We start from the raw sequence: 22,584 nt of genomic DNA, 5'->3' as shown, positions 1-22,584 counted from the left end.
CATGTATCACTGAGAACAAGCTTTGTTTCCGATTATTGATTCTAATTACTGGTAATGTGTTGAGTGAAGAACTATATTCAAAATGTCAACAAAAACAGTGACAACATCACGTGACAGCTGAAGGTCTATTCAGTTGTAACAAAGTTATAACAAAATTGTCCCCGCAGTTCAAATGTCCGTAAATACTTTTAATAGGTTTACATTATTTACAGAATAGCCTAGGCTACATCTTGGTAAAAAGTTTGCAGACAGTTTTCCACAGATTTTTAAAATGTGCTCATATTTAATCTGTCTCATATTAAACTCATTACATGCAGAGGTCAAAATAAATAAAATAAACATATTGTTTAAAAATGTGTGAGAAAACAACCACAAAATTAAAGTACTTACAAATATAACACCATTTACAAAACACATATAAGAGAGTTAAAAGGAAGGCTTAACACACCAAAAAAGATTGTACAGGAGCTAGAGCTCATCAGAGAATCAGTAAAGGTGAACAAGAGTTCACCTATGAAAGCCTGACAGCATTTTCACCAGCATCAGATCTGAAGGCCTCGGTAATCTGTGGAAGACGTTCTGCCAAGATTACCGAGGTTACGCTTTGCTGCCCCCACACTTACAGTAGATCGGACCAAACCCTGAGACTATAAAGTGTGCTCATATCTGATGCCAGTGGGCCACACAAACAGGAAACATCCACTCTCAACTCTTTTTAACCAAAGCAGGGTCTGCCCGGGTGCCGTGCAAGAAGCAAGACTAGTTCAGCAAGTTTCATTACTCTTAAAAATGAAACAGTAGTTCATGGTGAATGTTTCACCACAGGAATGGGAAAACAATACATCAATATAAACAAACAGCCAAAATATGTCTTCATAATGACTTATAAAATATCATTAGCTTCTGCTAGCAAATCACATAGAGCTGATGCAATATGGCTGTCACCAGAATCACCCATGGTGACGCAAATGGGTCCCTTGAGAGCGGAAGAAGAAGAGGATGCTTGTCATGTGGCGTGTATACAGCCTGTTGTTTCTTAAAGTTGTTGTTCTTATTGTTGTTGTTTTGGCAGTAGAGGTGAAGCAGCATGGGTACAATGCTGGACGTGAGGCGGCGGCGCCTCAGGTCCTCCGGGGCTCCAGCTTATGGGAGAGTTGTGAGAGAGTCCTCTGGTTGTCGATCACGTTCAGCTGGTGCACGTAGCCCCGCACATCCTGGTGGTTCTTGTTGACCTGAGATGTGTCCAGACCTGAGGGGATGGAGGATGGAGAACAATGAAGGAGTGGAGTGCTGCTGGAATTGCACTAAAGACATTTGCATACCCCAAAATATACACATGAGCAGAAAATATAACTGATTTATACCACAATCAAACTCAAAGTGTTTAAAAGTGTGCCAAACCCCATAAGAATTCAATGTGCTCTTGGATTAAAAATGACTGTTTTTCTATTTAGGGCTTTTGTTCATTACCTTGGCCTTGAAAACAAAATTGGGCCGTGAGCTTTGGTCACTTACTGAATGGTTGGCTCCGGCAGTACCTCACTATCCGCACCGTGTTTGCAATCATGCGCTGGAACAAACACACAAATACATTATAAAATCACATCCTGTTAGAAAAAAGCACTTATAAAAAAGCACTTAAAATGCAACCTATTTTACTTGTGCTGCACTTTTCATACAGAAAATCATAGTGTGTTCCCACTGAAATTGTTTAAAAAGAAAAAGCCAACCAAAGTGAAGCCTAACGGTTCATCAGCGTCAAACTAAAAGCATCATGATCTTAAACGACTCACCATTTTCTCAAAATTAACCAAACTGTCAGTGTAAGTCTTGTTCCCTTCATGGGTGAATGTCATATCTGTTGGGAGGCAAAAAAACATGACACGTATTGCTTTCACCGTGCAGTTCTTGCCTTACAAACTAAGACTGATCATGCCGGACACCTGGGGCGAAATATGGTCGGTCCATTACAAATAGCCCCTGATGGACAGCTCCATGGGTGGTACGTGCGAGCCTGTTGTGCTTACGAGCCCACTGGGCTCACCTTTGATCAGGAGAGGCATGAAGGGGATAATGGGAGGGTCCAGCTTGGCCATGGTGAGGCGATAAGCTCGGTGGTTCCTGGACGGGTCCTGGTGGGAAAGAAAGGGGGAAAGAAGTCATCATGGGAGTGATACCCCGCTGGGCCTCGCGCGCTTGCTGGTTAGACACATCACACTGACAACTAAATGAGGCACAATTAGTCTCCATGAATACATCAATCACCCTTAATTACAGGGCTCTCCGGGAAGAATGTGCTGATTCAGAGCTTGCATTATAAAGAGGGGTCCATTAATATGTGAGTGCGTTTCTGTGCCACGGTGGTTGGCGAATTGAGCCTATAGAAGCCGAGCACGTCCAAGGGCCCGTTCCCCACAATCTATTTAGAGTTCCCGGCTCTCGGCGCAAAACTAATGGAATTCACAACAATAGGAATGGAAATGAAACCTTCACTAGACTTACCATTAAGTTCTCAAACTCCCCATAGAACTTCTTGAATTTGCTTGGCAGTTTCTGGCAACATGAAAAGCATTTAGGTGAGACATTACTGCGAGTCGGGAGTGATCTTCTGGCAACATGAAAAGCATTCAGGTGAGACATTACTGCGAGTCGGGAGTGATCTTCAACAGGTGGTGTCAGGAGGTGACGGGAGCCTGCGGTACCTACCTCCCACGTGTGACTGAGCCGGCTCACCGCTGGGTTACTCATGCCCATGATGATGGCAAAGAAGGAGTTGAGGTTCCGGTACTCCTTGCAGCTGAAAGAGTGAAGCACACTGGTCACATGACTGTTCATCAGCCATACAGGCCTAACGAGGTCCTCGCTAATGATCTCATCTCATGCACTGGATGTAGGCCACTGTCAGATGCGTTCACTAATGAACCAGCCATTGAGAAACAATACATGATACTGTGAAACAGCTTTAGTGGACTTTTATTTGCAAGGCATGGATAAATGTTGGCATACAAATCCTGACATTTTTAGACATCTGTTTTTGTCAGATGACATTACATCTGTAGGAAATCCAGTTCTGACCCAGTAATTTACAAAACTATACATCATGTTTCATAATGAATACCCATCCAAAATGTGACTTTCTGTGTAGTGCAAAAATGATCAACATTGGATAAAAAAAAAAACACATCAGCTATAGGAGGAAATGGAACAGAAGCACAGCACTACTCACTGAGCAGCGATCTTAATGAACTTCTTAAGGAGCTGCACCCGCTTGCTGAGCTGTGCACACAGACACATCTCCGTAATAACCCAGAGCTGGATCTCATTGAACCTCCGCAGAAACAGGTCCAGGTTGGCCGTGGTCTTCTTGAAGTGCTGCCTTCCCAACGTGTGGTACACCAGCTCAAGCTGCAATGTCCATTTTATGCATGCAGTCACTTAATTCAGTAAGGTAACACAACTGTGACAAGTAAAATACATGCATATAGGAATGAGCTACTAGTGGATGACAGACTACAGGTGGAGAGTGGTTGAAAGTGAGCTAGTGCTGCACCTCATGCACACAGTTGAAGAGCTCCCAGTCACAGAGGGTCATCTGGTAGGCCAGGTCCTTGGAGCTCATCAACTCAAATGTTGGTAAGGAGCCAGTGGAAGGACCTTCCTGTTCTGGCAGAGGTGTCTTTAGGTAACACGCAGAGAGGGAGAGAAAGAGAGAGAGAGAGAGAAATATATAGAGAGAATATTAACAGACAATCTCCTCTTCAGTGTATTTATTAACAGAGCATGTAGTTTAAAAGATGTTATTTCTAAAAATAAAATGTAATTCTACACATTTACTGTTACTAGGGGAGCACACTGGAATAAATATTAAAGGTTGGGTGGTTTGAAGCCTTTGTTCCATTCTCCATTTAGGTGCAGGCTATTTTATTTGCTAATGCGTTAGATCCGTTGAGTAAATGTCAGCTAATGTATTTTTTTTGTTCCTTCCCCAGTGCCCCTTCGGGTAGCCTACGCACCAATGAATCGAGCTGGTCCCGAGGGCACGCAAACAGACGTCCATTAACGCTGAGCGCGGAGAAGACTGACACATCACTGGGTTTCAGCACAACCTTATCTGTCCAAATAAATTACAGATCAAAGACAGAAACAAACTCAACTATTATATTCAGGGTTAAAACACCATTAAAGCTATCTATATCAATTGTTGTAATAAATCCTGACTCAGGAAACATAGAAAGCCTAACAGTGCATTTAAACAGTTCATTTGTAGTGCTCTAATGTTGAACGTATAAACAGTGTGATAGCCCAGTTTGGTCATTCCTGAAAAATGAGGCAACTCAGATGATGATATCTGGTTGCCATAACACATTTGTTGACATTGGACCCAGTGATCCCTCATGTTAGATCACCAGTATACTGTATGCATGTTAAAAGAGATGCATTAAAGCCATGCATTAGCTAGACATGTGGACATTCATTTTCATCTGATGGCAAAATAGCTCTGCGAAGATAAGCTTCAGAACACTTGTCATGAAAAACCACGATGATGTGCCACAAAACACACACAGAGACGTAGAGCGCGCACACACACACGCACACGCACACACACACACACACACACACACACACACACACACACACACACACAGATGGACAAAGCACAGCAAAGATAAGCATCAGAACACTTGTCATGAAAAACCATGATGAAGTGCCACAAAACACACAGAGATGTAGATATGCACGCACACACACACACACACACACACACACACACACACACACACACACACTCACACGCACGCACACACACACACCCTCTTAAGGGCATGATACTATTACAGTAAGGGCTTGCATAGTCTCTGCTGTTGGTGGGGGCAGTACAGTGAAGGGGTCACAGGCAGGCCTTTGTGAGGTAGATGAATGAGCTCTGGCACCAGTAAGCGCAACGCTGCTAGTAGCAACCAGTGGCGAGAGCCTGTAGAATTTTATAAGTTGCAGCAAGTACAGCAATGTTGTGCTGTGATCCTCTCCTCACAGCCATCATGGGGTCAAGTCCCCAACTTCAGCATGCACCGGTAATTAAAACAGATGGGACCAGGGTCAGTGGCCAGGTCAGTCCCAAGCTGATGACCGCAGCACCATCCAGGGCCATCTTTAAATAGACGCATCCTTCCCGGAAAGCTCTCGGCGCTGTGTCTGTGCGCTTGATTAGTGGGAGGGTGGCGGTGCCCGTTCTCACCTCCGGCCGAACTCAGGCTGACCAGCAGAAGGTCCTCCGCTGACCCCAGCTTGTCAGCCACGGCGCTGATGACCTCCCTGACCGAGGCGGAAACCGAGACCCGGATGGTGGTGTAGGTGTGGTCAATGCAGTAGACTTTGAACAAGACTGCAGACGGCAAAGCAAGCAGATGCATTAGTGGGGTGCAGTTTGGCCACAACTGTGGTGAAGTTCACATGAATAAAACTGGACTGTGAAAGCGTACTCTCATCATTGCTCTTGATGGGTTGCCTCTTCTGGTGTTTCTCGTCGCCCATGCTGAACTGTCTCAGGAGGACCTTGTGCTGAGAAAACAAACTTTCATTACACAACTGAAATGGTTTGGCAAAGATAACAATATCCATCCTCAGCAGCCACTGCAAATGAAAACTCTTGCAACTGGCATCTTGAATCAATAGTACGCCCTTTATACAAAATATTTACTTTCTCAAGAACTAAACGAGTTCCTATCTGTCTGAATTTCCTCAACATGTTTTACAGAGACAGTTTATTAGGCTCATGCCTGTGAGGTTTTACTAACCTTCTTTTGTGATGATCTGGAGTCATCTGAACTGAAAACACAATTGATATTTGTAAGAACTGAGTAACATGGAGGGGAGTTGTTAATACAAAAAGCCATAACCAGATCTGTCTACCTACTTGTTTTTGACCATCTTCTCCAGCACAGGGAGCTGTTCATGAAGTGCAGGGAAGAGCCTGCCATCATCTGACACAGCTATATACAGCTCCTGCATGGAGAGAGAAAGGGAGGGAGAAACGAGAGAGAGAGAGAGAGAGAAAAGAGAGAGATAGAGAGATAGAGAGAGAGAGAACATGAGAATAACCACAGAGGGCAACACTCCCTTGTTGCACTCTAACCCCAATGACAATGACCTCTGACCTCCAGGAAGGCCAGGGAGGCCTCCTCTTCCTGGAGCTGGTCGGCGTGGAAGGTGGCCCACTGTAGGGCGAGGCGCACCACACGGCGCTTGTTGTTGAGGGCGAAGTCCAGCTTCTCTTGCTCGGAGCCCTGGGAGGCCTGGGCATGGTAGGTGCCAGGCAGTCAAGGTGATAATAACTAATGCCAGCGGGTGGAAGGATGCCTTGTGGGTGAGATCTGCGCACACCAGCTGGTGTAGATGGAAGAGCAGCAGCACGCACTACAGACACAATAATGTCCCATTACACCCAAACCTAAGTCTACATGTCGGTAGGCAATAGGATGCACCAATTCACTGAAAAAAGGGGCCAAACAAGTATTCTAGTGTTGAAGGAGCTATTAGGGAGAGATTCAGAGATTCAGATTCAGAGATTGACTTGTCACACACACACAGAACAGTATACAACTAGAAGTGAAATGTAAACCTGGTTAACTCCATGACTGTGCAAAATGAGATAAGAAGAGAGTACTGAAAGGATATTGGGCCATGAGCAGGGGACAGAGCTGACCGTTGGGAAGGAAGACAGAGTGCATGAGGACAAAATCGTCCAGGGCTGGGTCTGTGAGGACAGGAAAGACAGGGAGATAGATGGACAAAAAGACAAAGCAGTTACTAAAGCTGGTCCTGGTCCTTATTTCAAGTATATACTTTGTGAACTGTTGCTAAAAAAGCCCTCACCTGAGGACAGAAACAAACCCACCCGTATGAATCTTTATTTATACCTGTCTCAGTGAATTGTGAGTCTAGCCTCATAGTCTCCAGGAAGTGCTCCAGGATCTTCTCAGGTGTGCCTGCCATAACAGTGTATCTGCAATGAAGGGGAATGGGCATTTTGAGATTTCAAACACCACCAGTCTAGCGTGTGTCTTTCCATAGTCTCCAGAAGTACCTGATGTTGTTTGTTATTATGATGTGCTTGGAGAGAGCCTAGCTGTGATCAGAGAAACATGTCTTTGAGTCCAATTAAAGAATTCCTTTCAACTGCTCTGGTTTATAAACTCTATTGCAACTGTAGTCATCTGCCAAGGGATAAGAGAGAAACAAAAATGAGAACCTTATGCCGGATAAAAGAGCAGAAATATTTTGTCACGCTCCCACTTCCAAACCCTGTGTGACTGTGCTGTTTTGATCCTGTTACATTAAAAGCCAAAAGCATGTGGGACATAATGCCATTTAAACAGACCCCATGAGTCCCTGTGAATTCATTAATGACCGTGTCTGCTGGATAATGCCATGTCAGTGGCTCCATTAGGCAGGCGGGCGTGCTACTCCCAGCAGCAGCAGATCAGTGGGCCAGCGTTGAGGTGGCACTCTGATTACCAGCCAGCAGCCTAACGAGACAGACGGGGGGAGGGGGGGGGGGGGGGGTTAGGTGACCAGACGCAAGTTGGGCCCCTCTAGCGGGAAGGAGCAGCCCTTGACACGCCGGCCCCTCTTGCCACCTCGCCTGCCACGCCGCGGCTGATTAGAGGGCGACCCTGACCGAGTGGATGTACCCCCTGAAGGGCCTGCCCCCTCCCCGAGAGCCGTCTGTCATTAGCGCTAATGTGCCTCTCGCCATCACTGTGGCTCCACTGGTCGGCCATCAGCCGCCTCCATTAAGCCACACACGGCGGGCTCCGACAGCCAGGGTCCAGGGCCTTCCTGTCCTCCGCCTGAGCCACTGGAGTGTTCCGACACTCTCGCACATGTACGCTTGCCCCCGCAATAATAGCCACACAAACGGAGAGTCCAATGAGAACTCTCTAGAAAATCTAATATATAATATATATTCTCTATATATTACAGTAGAGAAGATACCACACCTGGATATAGCCCCCCCCTCCCCTCAATCCTCTCTGGCTCTGTGTACAGATGTGCCCCACGTCTCCTGCTGCCCCGTTCACCTCTGTCTCCATCATATGCCAGACCTGGACCATTAACAGGTCAAGGAGTTTTTCTACATCCATCAGAGGCCAGATGCCTTCTATAAACCCTGAGCCTACTGTAACCACTTGATTCTCAAGGTAAACATTGGGAAATTGCTCATTGAAATTAAATTAATTTAAATGTATGAATTTGTGAGTGTGTGTGTGTGTGTGTGTGTGTGTGTGTGTGTGTATGTGTGTGCACATGCATGAGTGAATTAATTGTCTGTGTGTGTGTGTGTGTGTGTGTGTGTGTGTGTGTGTGTGTGTGTGTGTGGGTGTGTGTGGGTGTGTGGGTGTGTGTGGGTGTGTGTGTGTGTGTGTGTGTGTGGGTGTGTGTGTATGCCTTCGTACTTGTGGTGGGATGAGAAGGCTCCATGGCTAGAGGTGCGGCCAATGGCCTTCTCCAGCACCAACACATCCTGCTCATGCTCCTTCAGACGAACTGTGTTAGCTTCTACATCCTGAGAGGGTATAGACACACACACACACACACACACACACACACACACACACACACACACACACACACACACACACACACAGAAGTATAGCTATTGTACTATTGTACTATTGTACAGCAGACAATAACAGTCATACAGAACAGTCAGACCATATGCACTGAAAAAATCTGAGGACTTTTTTTTATTTTCTGATTTATTCTGAAGATCTACATTTATAGGCTTATAATAACAATATAATTATATGATAGTGATTATATAATTGTCACTAATAATTATAGTTATTAATAGTAGTAGTAATAGTAGTAGTAGCAGCAATAAAGCAAGGGAACCACTTTACAGAGATAAATAAAACAAATGGCAAAAGGGTATAGTAGCAGTACAGCAAGACACATGTGGTGCTTAAACCCAGAAAATCTTTTGTCATGCGGTATCAAAACATCAACAGCACACAACTCCTCCATCGGCAGATTGGGAGAAAGAGAAAGAGAGATAGAGGGAGAGAGAGAGAGAGAGAGAGAGAGAGAGAGAGAGAGAGCAATGTGATTACACGAGAGTGCACCGTAAGCATACTGGATTAGTCACCTTCTAAACAGTGGTGGAGAGCGAGTAAAAGAGCGAGAGTGTATGCGGGGGTCAGCATTCTGACTGTTGCCGGGCGGCCGGGGGGTGGGTCAGCGCCAAGTGCAGATTTAGAGAGGATAAGGAGGACTCAGTGAGCCTCACACACACAGGGGGCAGCCCTCTGACCGGCCCCACCCTCCTCCGCCTCGCAACCCAGACATCCCCAGCACACTACCCCAGGCACTGTGCACTAGAACCAGTACAGAGAGAGGATTGTGCTGTTCTTTTTACTTTATGTATTTAACAATCTTTTCAACTGTGACGAATGTCCTTTTTTCTAGGAGGCATTGTATAGTAGTGGGCTGACAACTGTGCAATTCTACGTCATGGCCAGAAGAGGGAGATCAACACCAATCACAGAGCAGTCGTTCCTGAAGATGCACTAAATGAAAGCATTCACCTAAAATATTAAACAGAAAATCTCACTTTGAGTAACACATACTGGCACATCTTTGAGTAACACATGCTGGCACATCTTTGAAAGCACCACATAAGTTCATTTAGCCTTTACTGTGTCATGGGCCAATGGAGTACGTCCCCAAAACTAATCTTATTCATTGTATGCTCTGTGTACTACATACTGCAGTTTAAATAGACCATAATGATCCATGTCTCAGTTTAGAGATTTAGCAAATTGAAACAGGCATTAAACACATTAAAAATCTGTACTTAATTGTCAAAATCATTTTATAACTGGAGACTGGACACAGATCCACCCCAAAGTGCTGTGTGGGGTTCGCCTCTGCCCTGGCAATCCTGTGTGCTTGAGCTATTGTGTGGGGCAGATCAAGTGGGATTTTCCTGAGCTCACGGAATCAAGTTGGTAGGATTACGCAGGTCGACAGCCAGGAGGTGGAGGACCTCCCAGAGCAACAACAACGATAACACTGCTAAACATCCACTCACCCTCAGGATCCGGTTGAAATCCTCCTTGTCCACACGCAAGAAGTGGCAGTTGTCCTCGCGCAGGACAATGGAGGCCGCCCGGGGCGCATCGTTCACCAGAGCGAGCTTCCCGAAATCGTCGCCCTCGTGCAGAGTGCACACAACGCCCTGCGTGAGACACAGCATGGCATGGGTTGATGAGGGCCAGGCTCCCACTGCCCACAAGAGGCACAGCATGGGCACACGACATACACTGCACATGAATCCATTATGCAGTAATGATCCATGTAGAGACTTCATACTGCTACTACTACTGCTTTCTAAATATATCTGTAGGGAATTAGCACAAGAAATAGAAAACCTAGTCTAGTATTGAGGGGAACACTATCTTGGAGAAAAATGGCTGTGTCACTGACAATCACATATCAGAAAACTGTTAAAAAGGGTTCCATAAAAAAGGTCTTTGCCAAGAGCTAATTAGCTACAATGAGAATGAACTGCAATTAGCACCTGATGAACACCTAGTAGTTGGCAAACTGTGCCTAATAAATTGCTGGGGAGCACTGAGCAGTGTGCAGATATCTGATCAGTTCCTGCTGTTTTCATTCAAAACCATTAGGAATGGATGGAATAGGGGGGGTGATCATTAGAAAACCTGGAAAGTCTCACCTTCCCATAGATGACAACATTTACAGAACCCTTCAGGATGATGTACCAGGAAGTGCCTTCTTCACCTTGATTAAATACTGGAAGACAGAGAACACCAGGTCAATCACTACAATGCATTATACTTCAGTTTTTGAGAGGTTTGGTAGAACACTGACAATTGTCAGAATGTTATAACCCAGCTGACCATGTAATCCTTTGCTTCTATACACTTCTCCTGGTCTAACAGCACAGTAAAACCACAGTATTATCATGATGTCAACTGTCAACCAAACTAATGTGGCTAATTTGCAGGATCTACTTACGCACAGTACCAGCCTTGGCATGAGACTCAAAGATGAGCACACCGGCCAATTCCCTTTTGACCTGTAGGAAACGGAGGACCACAGGGGAGAGGATCGTTACACGGGACGAGACAGGACTTATGGCTATGGATGCGCAGCGTCCGCAACAGAAGCCGCACTCACGGTGGTGGAGAGGTGAGATAAGGCCTTGATGTGCAGCAGCTCCTCATAAATGATCTCCAAATCATCCGCTGTCCTCTGGCCCGGCCTGCAAGGGAGGAAGTGAGCGGCAATTTAAACTGGATGATACTGTATCTAATCAAGTGGCCGTTTGGTAGGAGGAAGGGAACATTCAATGGCGAGCAGGATAGAGAGAAAGAGAGAGAGAGAGAGAGAGAGAGAGGAGGGGGGGTGGATGTGACTAGTTATGTCCATTGACAGAGGACTCCAGAATGCTGCCATACAAACAGTAATATGCACTAGCTTTTTAATATGAAACAACATTGCAAGTACTCCAGGCGATTTGTATTAGCATGTGGTCTGGGAGAGGGGATGTGTGTGCGTGTTTGTGTGTGTGTATGTGTGTGTGTGTGTGTGTGCGTGCGTGTGCGTGTGCGTGTGCGTGTGCGTGTGCGTGTGCGTGTGCGCGTGTGTGTGTGTGTGTGTGTGTGTGTGTGTTTGTGTGTGTGTGCATGCGTGTGTGTGCGGGGCCCTTACGGCTTGCGGAGGATCATGCGCATGTGGGCGTCGGGGCCCATCTGGGACAGCAGCAGCAGTGTGTCCTGCAGCTCGTCCTCGCTCTCCTTCATCTCCTCCTCGCTCGGCGGCACGGCGCCGTCCTGCTCGTCGTCCAGGAAACGGTAAAACAGGTACTTGTCCTGGAAGTTCAGCTCCTGGTCCACTGCAGCATAAATCAACAGAGAGGGAGAGGTGTCTGACACACTTTTGTGTTTTAAAAAAGACACACCTCTGCACCCCCCTGACCCCCCCCCCCCACACACACACCCCCACTTCCCGAGAGAGACACCATTTGGAACAGTCTCTGACAGTCTGCGCCAGTATGACACAGAGCCAACTGACAAGCAGTCGACTGGTGTAGGGGAAGCAGGATTTGAGCAGGAACAGGATTTCAGATTTAAGTGTTTTCACCTGCAAATGAAGTACCTGGGGACTGAGGACTGAGCTGACAGGCTTTGGTAGCAAATGACTGTAAACCTTGTGGACAATGTGCCCATGTGTTCTACTAGTGGTGTGAGGTTAGGCCAATCAGAGCTACAGTCAGCTGAACTAGAGAAGAGTTTGTAAGGTGAGTGTGGTGAGGCACATCAGTGTGTCTGTGTTTATTCCTGGGAGCTCAGGATGAACTAATGCTATGACAGTATTAACATTGTATGCAAATGTGCATGTTCGTGGGAGTACTGGGGTGACTGTGCAAAGTACATCTGTGTCCTTTGTGTGTATGAATTTGGGAGTATATGGATGACTTCCTGTGTGTGTGTGTGTGTGTGTGTGTGTGTGTGTGTGTGTGTGTGTGTGTGTGTGTGTGTGTGTTACCGTGGTTGAGGACCCCCTCCTCCAGCAGCACCTGCCACATGCCCACTGCTTGGACACGGGAATGCACACAGGAGCTCTGCTGAATCTGCCAGTCCACCAGCTCTGTGCCCACACAGCACTGCCTATGGGCACATACACACACACACACACACACACACACACACACACACACACCGCAGACACACACACACACACACACACACACCGCAGACACACACACACACACACACACACACACACACCGCAGAGACACACACACACACACACACATCGCAGACACACACACACACACACACACACATACACAGACACGCACATACGCACACGCACGCACGCACGCATGCACGCACACCGCAGACACAGACAATGGTGAAGATAGACTTACAGCAGCACTGTATGTACACACATACAGCCGGGCAGAAGCAGCATTTTCTCTCAGTGGCATGCGACATGGTAACTCACACTACACATCAGATGTGATTACTGTGCTCATACTGTACGTTTGACTGCTCGCACTCTTGACAGCGTTTCAGACATGCCACAAATGATCAGACAAATCAGATCAGACTACAGCTAAAACATGGATTGTTACATCTTCTTTCTGAGCCTGCTCAAGTGACATGACAAATCGAATGCGACTGATTCAGGGCTGAAATCGCACAGTGTCAGCTTGGCACCACACCTGTCCTTCTAGAATATATTACCGGTGTGCATGTTTTATATACTATAGAAATGAAATGAACCCTTACATACTAACATGTTGGACAGCATGGTAATCATGGTGACGGACACACTTGCTGTAACCCACTGTGTGCTAACATGTAACTGGCTTTATCCTACATCTGGTCTATTTGACAGAAACAAGGAGCAGGTCTGCATACAGTATATATCCAATACATCTACAGGGCTGGTGGCTGTGCCCTCTGACCCTGTGGCTGTGCCACTGACTCACTTGTATGTCATCAGATGGTACTTCCTGTCTCTGATCATATGAGGAGCCCTGGACAGGATGATATTTCGTAGGACCTTCCCTGCCCGCAAGATCTTTTCTGAAGGAACCTGCGGGAAAAACAAAGACAGGAAGAACCATTTTAGCTATCGTTAAGGATGTGTGAGTAAATGAGGATGGCAAGATGATGATGATGATGGTGATGGTGAGTGAGGAGAAGGCCTCTGTGTCTGTTTTTAAGTACCTGGTAAATGGATTTAGGATGGGGTTTGGCCTGGGTTTCAATGTGTGATGTCTGAAAAATACAATTTAATGGACATTGACCAAACATAAGGGACCACAAACGATAATGGATTCTCTAAAGAAAACACAGTAAAATCACAAAGGAAATCTGGCATGGGCAAAATTTGGGAATTCTGCATTACTGAATGCAGAATTCCCATATTACTGGCAAAATGTTGATTATTTAATCTTTTCCTAGTTTTTTTTTTCTCCCTAGATAGACAAAACAGGTCTGTCCCCCACACAGAACCACCGGTATTGATTTTTCACAGCTGGTTTGGCAACACCCTTAGTTCATGTGAGCTTGACGCCCAGCCTTACTGAATTATTGATATTATTGATGCAGACACAGAATATAACCCACATAGGACATGATGTGAACTTTGTGCACAGACTAGAATATAAAGCCAACAGAATATTAAATATCAGGGTGAGAAATGATTCTGTATTCATACTACAGCATTCCATGAAGTGATGAACTGAATAATACACTGTGACATCACTGGATTCTCTAATTGTTTAGAGAGCACATGTGGCTACAAGTATATAATGGGGATAAAACAGCATTCAAATGCACAAGTCAGCATTCAATTAACAGCAAAGAGGACTTCCAGGCATTGCTGGAGGACATCACCCCCTTCTGTTTCAGTTGTTGTCACTGTAAGTGGGCAATGTATTTCCTTCAGGCTGCCATGTCACAACGTAATGCATATTTAATTGCAGTGTTAATCATTTATTGTCTTTGCTTCACTCTCAATATATTTACATTAAAAAATCCATAGTATAGTTCCACACACATCTCTAGTGCTGGACATTTTAAGCGGTGCATATTGATTAAAATGTTGTTAACCACTGCGGTCTGTGTGCAGTGGTACCTGCCAAGATGATAATGATCTGGTTTGAGATATAGCCCATGACAAAGAGCAACAGTGGCATTAAAGCAGCATTTTACATGCATCAGTGATCAATGAGTCTCGCCAGGGGAGGATTTACAGTATGTACCTTTAAAACACCCCCACTCACAGCTGAGTCTTTAAAACACCCCCACTCACAGCTGAGTCACACACCCCCCCCCCCCGCCCCAGCCACTCTGACCATCACACAATCTGTATGCATTATTATTTTATATAGCTCTGCTTGCACTTATGGTCAAACATAAACATACTGTATAACTGCATTACATAACAAAAAGCTTTGGGGTGGGTAGGATGTTTCTCTGCCATTTGCCGGTAAGTATGGTCTGTACGTCTTCTCTGTTGCTGATATTTATAGTTTGAATGTTTTGGACCAGACCTCTGGCAAAAAGCCCTCTCTGGAAACAAAGTGCACTGGGCAGTAAATAAAGGCCTCTCCCCGGTAAGTGACATGTTGTCTGTGGAAAGGTCAGGAAACGACACAGAGCAGGGCAGGACAGGAACCCCTGAGGACGAACACGCCGCGCTCGACCACGACCGCCCTGCTTATATTTAGACAAGCTTTTACAACAAACTTTGCATTCCTGTCTTATTTTTGACCTCCGCTTTTCACTCGGACGGACACTGCCGACTACAGAGGATGTGGCTGCATGTGACCACGCATGGGGGAGGTGTGTGAGCATCGCTTCACATATGAGGACAGAGGTCGGGACCTTCCTAACAGTGCTGTTTCATGAGGATGGTGATGGTCATGGTGACTGGACAGAATGCAAAACAGACTAAACAGACAAACAGGCGGTCAGAATACAAACTGTTTTGCTGGTATTGTAACTTACAACTATAAAGTAATACTGTACATTAGCCTCCTGCATATATTTAACTATAGCTACAGGTATTCTGTTCAGTTCACAGACTTCATAGACAGAGTAACTTTAAATTGTATCATACCTTGCTAAGATGTTTAGACATGGATCCCAAAGTGTTGTTGTTTAAGTTCTCTTTGTCTGGCATTCCTGTAGGGATGGATGTACACACACAATAGGCAACACACATCTCTACATACACACATACATAACATTTGGCTTACTTCAGTCTGTTTCAAACACAATGCCTGACTGTTGCAATGTACTTAACACACTAATTATAGATAGTTGCTAGAAGGCTCTGTTATCATTTAAATATAGAGGAGTTGCTTCAGGGCCATGACAACATTTAAATTCATCTGCCTTTTAACAATAGCATCTTTGTGGAAAAGGCATCGCTGACATTAAAGTTCACCAGCAACATGGACTGAAATGCCTGAACAGTATGAACTAGACTCTCCATGAATTGCCAAAGAGACAGCCACTGAATTCATCATAGTGAATGCTGCTTCCACTAAGGGCCTACTCTTTCATTCCCTTTCATTCTGCTCTTTTCTCCACACACTGCCATATGAATTATTCCCGTCTTGTCTGTGAGGGGGTTGAAAGGCAGTGGCGGGGTTACGCCAGGCTGTGCATTTCTGAGGAGCCCTGAGGGTCTGAGAGAAGAGAAGCTGAACTCACTGTCACTGCTGGGTCCACTTTCCATAACACCATAGGGTGGGGCGAGGAGGCCAGCCATGCACTGACGGTACTTCTGCAAAGAGCGCGACACAAAACAATCAACACACCACAAATAGAACACTCTCACTCAACACTAGTCCAAATCCACAGCCTGAGGTGCTTTGAGAAGTGACTTACATGAAATAAAACAAGAAATAACAAAATGTGTTCGTCTTTGTTTATTTCTCTATGAGGCTAACAGCATTTTGATATGGACATTGGAGCACATGGAGGTAGCAAAGATGTCTTACTGTATGTTTTTATTTACCACAAACATGGTTCTGGCACCTTACACAACAGCTGGACACAGCTGGCGGTAACAAGCACTCAGCAAAATTCACAGCCCCGGCATCCTTTTAACAAGGCCCTTGCATAAGACACCCTCTTTTAGGAGGCTGCTCTCTGTCTCCTCCGGACAAAGCTGCGACATACACACACACACACACACACACACACACACATCCCATCACACAAATAAACACACATATACACATCCTTTCATGTCCAATCAGGCTCATGTATCCATATGGGCTGGCGGTCCTGTAATCGGGGCATACGGTAAGGGCTTACGGGCCGGGGCTTAGAGCCCACTGAGGACCTAGAGGACTGTATGGCTGCCATGCCCTGAACAGCGCGCGGGCGTCTTAGGGGTCACCATGACTCAGAGCAGATGGAGTCATGGGAGGAAAAGCGGTTCCCTTCGACCTGCCTTGATCAAATCCTCTCAATCTGCGGACTCCACAGATGAGATGGAATTACACCGGATTACATCCTTTAGGAACAAACTGGTGCCGAGAAACCATCAATGGTCAAACCCACCTAAAATGCATATAAATACACACACAAGCATGCAAACAAAGATACAGACTCACACACACACACACACACACACACACACACACACACACACACACACACACACACAGCTGGAACAGCTGGATTTCTATCTGATCTGAGAGTTAAAATCAAGGTCAAGATTCATATTGCAATGATAATTTGCAATTTGAAACAAAGATAAAATACAATTTGAAACAAATTGTACACAGACAATATTCAAAAGTCTATGTTGTTGAGTGGGTGTTGTATTGTTATTCACACAGCTTTGTCCTTCTGACCAACACAAGATAAAGCATCCATATGTATACAGCAAATCACAGCTAGAGTGGTGTGCTCCCTGGCTTGGTGAAAGGCTAATGTTTCCACACTGTTGAACAAAATGACTCGCTCTTAAAGCAGAACTTTATTGCGGCTTTCGTTTCAGTAGTCTCACGCAAATATGCTGACAATATTATAGCCGGTAAGCAAATAGATATCTATGCTTCTGAAAATTTGTCTCAGCAATTGTGCCTTTTTTACCAGCAGTGGTGTCATGTTCTCCATGACATCATGCTTTCCCAAAAGCAAAAAAAAAAAACGTAAACATATGCCCATGTTCCATTAGAGGTCCAACCCCAAATCTAATTGGAAGGCACTGACATGACTTAATCACTTTAGGTGTCCCTTTAAAGGCATACGTAAACAGCTTTTTAATTCAATTCAACTCATGTCTTAATGGACGCTTACTTTCAAAAAGAGTCCCTGTACTCGTGTAATTCCATTGCTACAAAACATTCCTTTCGCCAACACTGCCCATCTCTCAATGGGACAGAGACAGTAAATGACAGGGAAAGGCTTTGACAAATGTAATCTGTGCGACTAAATACTCAGTTTCCACACACTGCTGCCTGACTCTGATGTCTGACAGTCCATGAGACATAGAGCTTTTGAGCAATGTTACGGTACAAGTGAGTACCACTGTATGTTCGGGTACCAGGGGCAAGGAATCAGTAGAATATTAGGCATATCTGGCAGATGCTCGTTCAGTACTCTTCAGTAATTACGGTCACTTGTCTCCATTTAAGCATCAGCCTGAGTGTCTGACCTAATCATTGCTGCAGTCAACGCCCATTAGGGCAGACACGACTCCACTATGATGATTAGAACTCAACACAGCTAGCCTCCATTCACCCACACATGTCCCTCAATTACTCCCCATTACTGCACACATCACACTGTCTGTCTGGCCCTGTTTCACACATTATATACGGCAGTTAGGCCTATGCACGAGTCAGAACAAAAGCTCTACCTTGCTAAAACATATTATGCTCTTGCAGTTCACCATTCAGCTCAGGTTTAACAGTCCTTGACTGCTTGGGTAGAGAGTGAATAACTATTTGAGAATTAGCCTCCAGTAGAGGCTAAAGATCCTCCATCACTTTCAAAAAGATGAGCAAATACGCACTGTCAGACCCCCAGTGATGATTACGTATCCAGCATATGTCAGCATGCAGACAGCTCTATAGAGAATCCTAATGCTGATTAGAAAAACAACCACTGGTCGTGGGCAGCGTTCTGACTGGTGAGCATGCCAGCGGCCAGAGGCACTCTGCTGGGGGCAGACACACCTCACACGGCATCCTGCGAGGCGTCTTCATCATGGTGTCAGGTCCGCTAAGCTGGCCTGTCATCTCCGAGAGGCTCCCTGCTTAGGAGGGGCAATTACTCAGAATTAGCTGGAGCGTCAAATGGGGTTTTGGTGGGAGGAGGGAGAGAGAGGGAGAGAGAGGGAGAGAGACAAAGAGAGAGAGAGAGAGAGAGAGAGAGAGAGAGAGAGAGAGAGAGACGCCAGGTCACAAGACCACGTGTAAAATCAGAGCTTGTACAAACGGCAGCTCGTGCTCACTCCAATGCATTATTACGATTTCACACTCATGCCCAGCACACACACCCCCAACACTAAGATCTGCACACATGCACACACACACACACACACACACACACACACACACACACACACACACACGCACAAACACACACACACACACACACAGCGCTGTCCAGTGTGGAGAGGAAATGGAACATGACAGGCTGCCTCTCTGTTCCGTGACACGCGTCTCCGTCGATCTAAGAAGTAATCAACCGTTGATCATCTGGTGTCATGCCGAAAGACAGCAAATATATCTGACACGGCTTTGTTATATAATCTGCATCTAGGATGTCGCTCCCACAACCACTGTCGCTCCCACTACCACTTTGGACTGCCATCTCCCTGTACAAGGCAAGGCATGCCACATACTTCTACATGTTCACATGGTAAAGTCCATTAGAAAAATGTTCAAACTTTAATATTGTGTGTACATAAACTGTATTGAAATACCAACTCGAACAACAATACACTGTAATCTGTTTTTGGATGCCAACATAACTGTGCCAACTAGTTTACCATGGAAATACTGTAAATAATCAAATTCCGCTTGGTTTAAGTCTGGATAATGAAATCTTATACTTGTAATCCCATCATTATGGGTGGTTTAAGGGGTTATCATTCATGACTGTTTGACTGGATTTTCTTTGAATTAATGTGGGAATTAGAACTGGAAATGCAACACAATGTTATGTCCCCAGGGTCATGATCAGAGTGTACTACCTGCAATTGCGTTTGTATCTTAAAGGGATGTGTTAATTGTGTTTGTGTCTTAAAGGGATGTGTTAATTGTCTTTTAAGAGGAGGGTCTGTCCCTTGCCACTGTGGATTAGTACAGAGTGCTAAAAGAAGACGTAAGCCTACTAAAACCTTCACACTGCCGTACCTGGAAGTCTAAGGGCCTGGCATAGTAGGCACCATGTGTTGTAGAGCTAATTTAGAATGTCGATTTTCCACAGTGTGGCAAATCCACCACACACCTCACAGAGCATTTGCAGGTCCGCATGAGTACACACAAATAACTCTGGGACCACTGCGTCTCTATGACAACCCACCGTCTGCCAATCACTCTTCCCATACCAATAAATTTCACCTCATTCAATTTGGGCTCCATCCTCAACCTTTAGATCAGGGACTCTGTGCTTCTATGAGACGTGACAGCTGAGTCTCTCTAGCCCCTCTTTGGGGAGTTACGTGGAGACCACATGAGAACTGACCCGCACAGACCCAGCACACAGCCAAACGCTCATCACTTACACTACACAGACATCAACGCCCTTAGCCTCACAGCACTCTCTGGTTATTGTCCGACATGTGGTCAGTTTGGGATACACATTTGCTTTCATGAGGAGCTGTGTTTGCCTTCTATTTACAGCCCTAATGATGGCAGGCTTCAGAGAGATTGCATTAAAAGGGGCCAAATATATTCATTTTAAATGTGCCTTAAGGCTACAGTGAAAGAAACATGTATCTCCGATGGTTTGATTTCACTTGTTTTGCAATGACTCCAAATATCTGCTCTGAACAGCCCAAATTGCTCTGTTTTACACACATGACTACACAGGACTCTATACATCACTGTGCATGGCTGCACAATTAGTCTCAAAGTTGAATTATTCATTCAAATTACATCATTGACATGCTGTACACTTGCAAACCACTTCTTCCAAAACCAGGTTACTCCCAAACGAGTTTATCTTTCAATTGGAAAAGAGAGTGTGGGTCTCTGAGCTTCTCTCATGAAAAGTCCAGTGCACTACTGAACTCCAGTGAAACAGTTCACAGACAACACATTTAATGGGTGACTAAACAGGACTCACCTAGACAAGTGAGTGGCTCATGATGAGACAGCTGGGTTGTAATAATTCTGTCTGCTCCTCAGATCCTCAGATGAAATCCAGTCAACCTTTCTGAAGTCTGCATCAGAGTGCTGCTTTATGCGTCCAGCATCCAACGTCTCTCTCTTTCAGCTGGGTAAGGATGTGAGTATCCCAGTCCCAGTCACTCTCTCTCTCTCTCCCCCTCCTCCCTCCCTCTCTCTCTCTCACGCTGAGTGCAGGGAAAACAGAGCTGGAGTTTCCTTGCCCAGCAGAGGGGCACCAAACAGCTGACTTCCCTTCATAGGGCAGTTGCTAGGCGATTACGCTACTCAAATCATTGTGCACTGATGAATGCACCTCTCTCTCTCTCTCTACCTCTCTCTCTCTCTCTCTGCCTCTCTCCCTCCCTCCCTCTTTCTCTCTCTCTCCATCTCACTCACTACCTCTCTCTCCCTCTCTCTCTAGTTTTGAGCTAATACTCGACACAGGCTCTGAGAGATACAGTAGTCAGAAGGTCCCATAAGGCAGGGGTTCCTTCAATTATTCAAACTATTAAGCAGTATTTAGACCAAACACACAGACGTGCACCATAAGTGGTCTCAAGCCAACACCATTATATTTAATGCATAAGCCTAAGCCACCATTTTCACAGAGCACTCATTATTGGAGAAAAACCAGGTTCAGAGAAAAAAAAAAGACTCTTTTTGAAAAATGGCCATTTAAAACTGGCTGAGATTTGTGGGAATTACTTTTATCTCCTTCAGACACTGCAGAGAGAGAGAGAGAGAATCTACTTTCAACACATATTGGCATTAGTATGTCATAGAGATACTGCTTGAACTGAATTTGACCCTCACTTACAAGTACGGTAAGAACAATGTGTATGTCACCATTTGGATCAAAGGCTTTACACAGAATATGAATGTTGAGGGAACACTGTGCTCTTCCCCAAGTCACGTGATTGAGCTTCCAGGAGAAAGATGGAGGCAGATAAAATCTCAGCTCTGACCTTCCAGCTGATTAAAGCCCAGCGTTGCTGCCTCGCCTGTGGCCAGAGGGGCTGCACAACAAACAGACCAGCAGCATATCAAAAGGAGAACTTCCAATTGATATCAAAACCATAGTGCCGCTGTTTTGGTGGCCGCTTTGAAATAATAAATGAGTTATTTCCTCTGAACTGCATGTGGGCTTTTCAGAGAGGATGTTGTCTAGCCTCTGTCCTTTCTAGAGAGAGCGGAGGGGTGTAGCTACAGGGCCATCATCTCCTCCTCCCATTCCGCCCTGACACGATGAGTTAATACAGACATAAAAAAATGCCCATCGATTGATGTCACAGTGTGGACAAACTGCCCAGGGGCCACAGCAGCGTTTTACTCATTACATAACTGCTGCTGCATCTCTGTCAACTTGACTGGGCATTATCTCAGTGCTTCTGCGCCTGAGTGTGTGTGTGTGGGTGTGTGTGTGTGTGCGTGCGCGTGTATGGGTGTGTGTGTGTGTGCGTGCGGGCGCATATGTGGGTGTTTGGGCAGGAATTAGGTAATTCTTACGGAATGAGAGCAGGTGCTGGAGTATGTAAGGTAGGCCTGAAAATGAACATCTAAAAATGACACCACACAGCCTATGATGGTTAACTGTTCCAACAAACCTACCTCATACCTCAAGACAAATTGCAATGTAAAAAGTGAATGTACATGCCATCCATCAACCAGAG

General features: G+C 45.5%; 1 protein-coding gene across 1 annotated transcript; it reads right to left on the bottom strand.

Moving 5' to 3' along the window:
- Positions 1-173: 173 nt before the first annotated feature.
- rapgef4a (Rap guanine nucleotide exchange factor 4a) lies at positions 174-20,999 on the bottom strand. The gene is made up of 28 exons (XM_076263785.1): positions 20,871-20,999; positions 16,269-16,341; positions 15,670-15,734; positions 13,770-13,820; positions 13,529-13,635; positions 12,577-12,698; positions 11,740-11,923; positions 11,206-11,290; positions 11,044-11,104; positions 10,742-10,818; positions 10,094-10,240; positions 8,457-8,566; positions 6,918-7,003; positions 6,676-6,754; positions 6,156-6,306; positions 5,915-6,003; positions 5,796-5,826; positions 5,481-5,559; positions 5,237-5,383; positions 4,014-4,111; positions 3,551-3,676; positions 3,227-3,405; positions 2,707-2,797; positions 2,503-2,553; positions 2,045-2,132; positions 1,794-1,858; positions 1,516-1,570; positions 174-1,249 (listed from the first exon to the last, which is right to left on the bottom strand). Exons 2-28 carry the CDS (start codon positions 16,324-16,326, stop codon positions 1,122-1,124), a joined length of 2,610 nt encoding a protein of 869 aa, XP_076119900.1. The 5' UTR covers positions 16,327-16,341; positions 20,871-20,999; the 3' UTR covers positions 174-1,121.
- Between the last annotated feature and the right edge of the window lie 1,585 nt (positions 21,000-22,584).

Source organism: Alosa pseudoharengus, unplaced genomic scaffold, assembly GCF_046254945.1.
Source record: "Alosa pseudoharengus isolate Yale_2024_CS ecotype anadromous, Long Island Sound unplaced genomic scaffold, YU_APseudo_1.1 YU_APseudo_1.1_scf_3, whole genome shotgun sequence".
NCBI lineage: Eukaryota > Metazoa > Chordata > Actinopteri > Clupeiformes > Clupeidae > Alosa > Alosa pseudoharengus.
The sequence above is the reverse complement of the archived record's forward strand: the minus strand, read 5'-3'. Positions and strand labels throughout refer to the sequence as shown.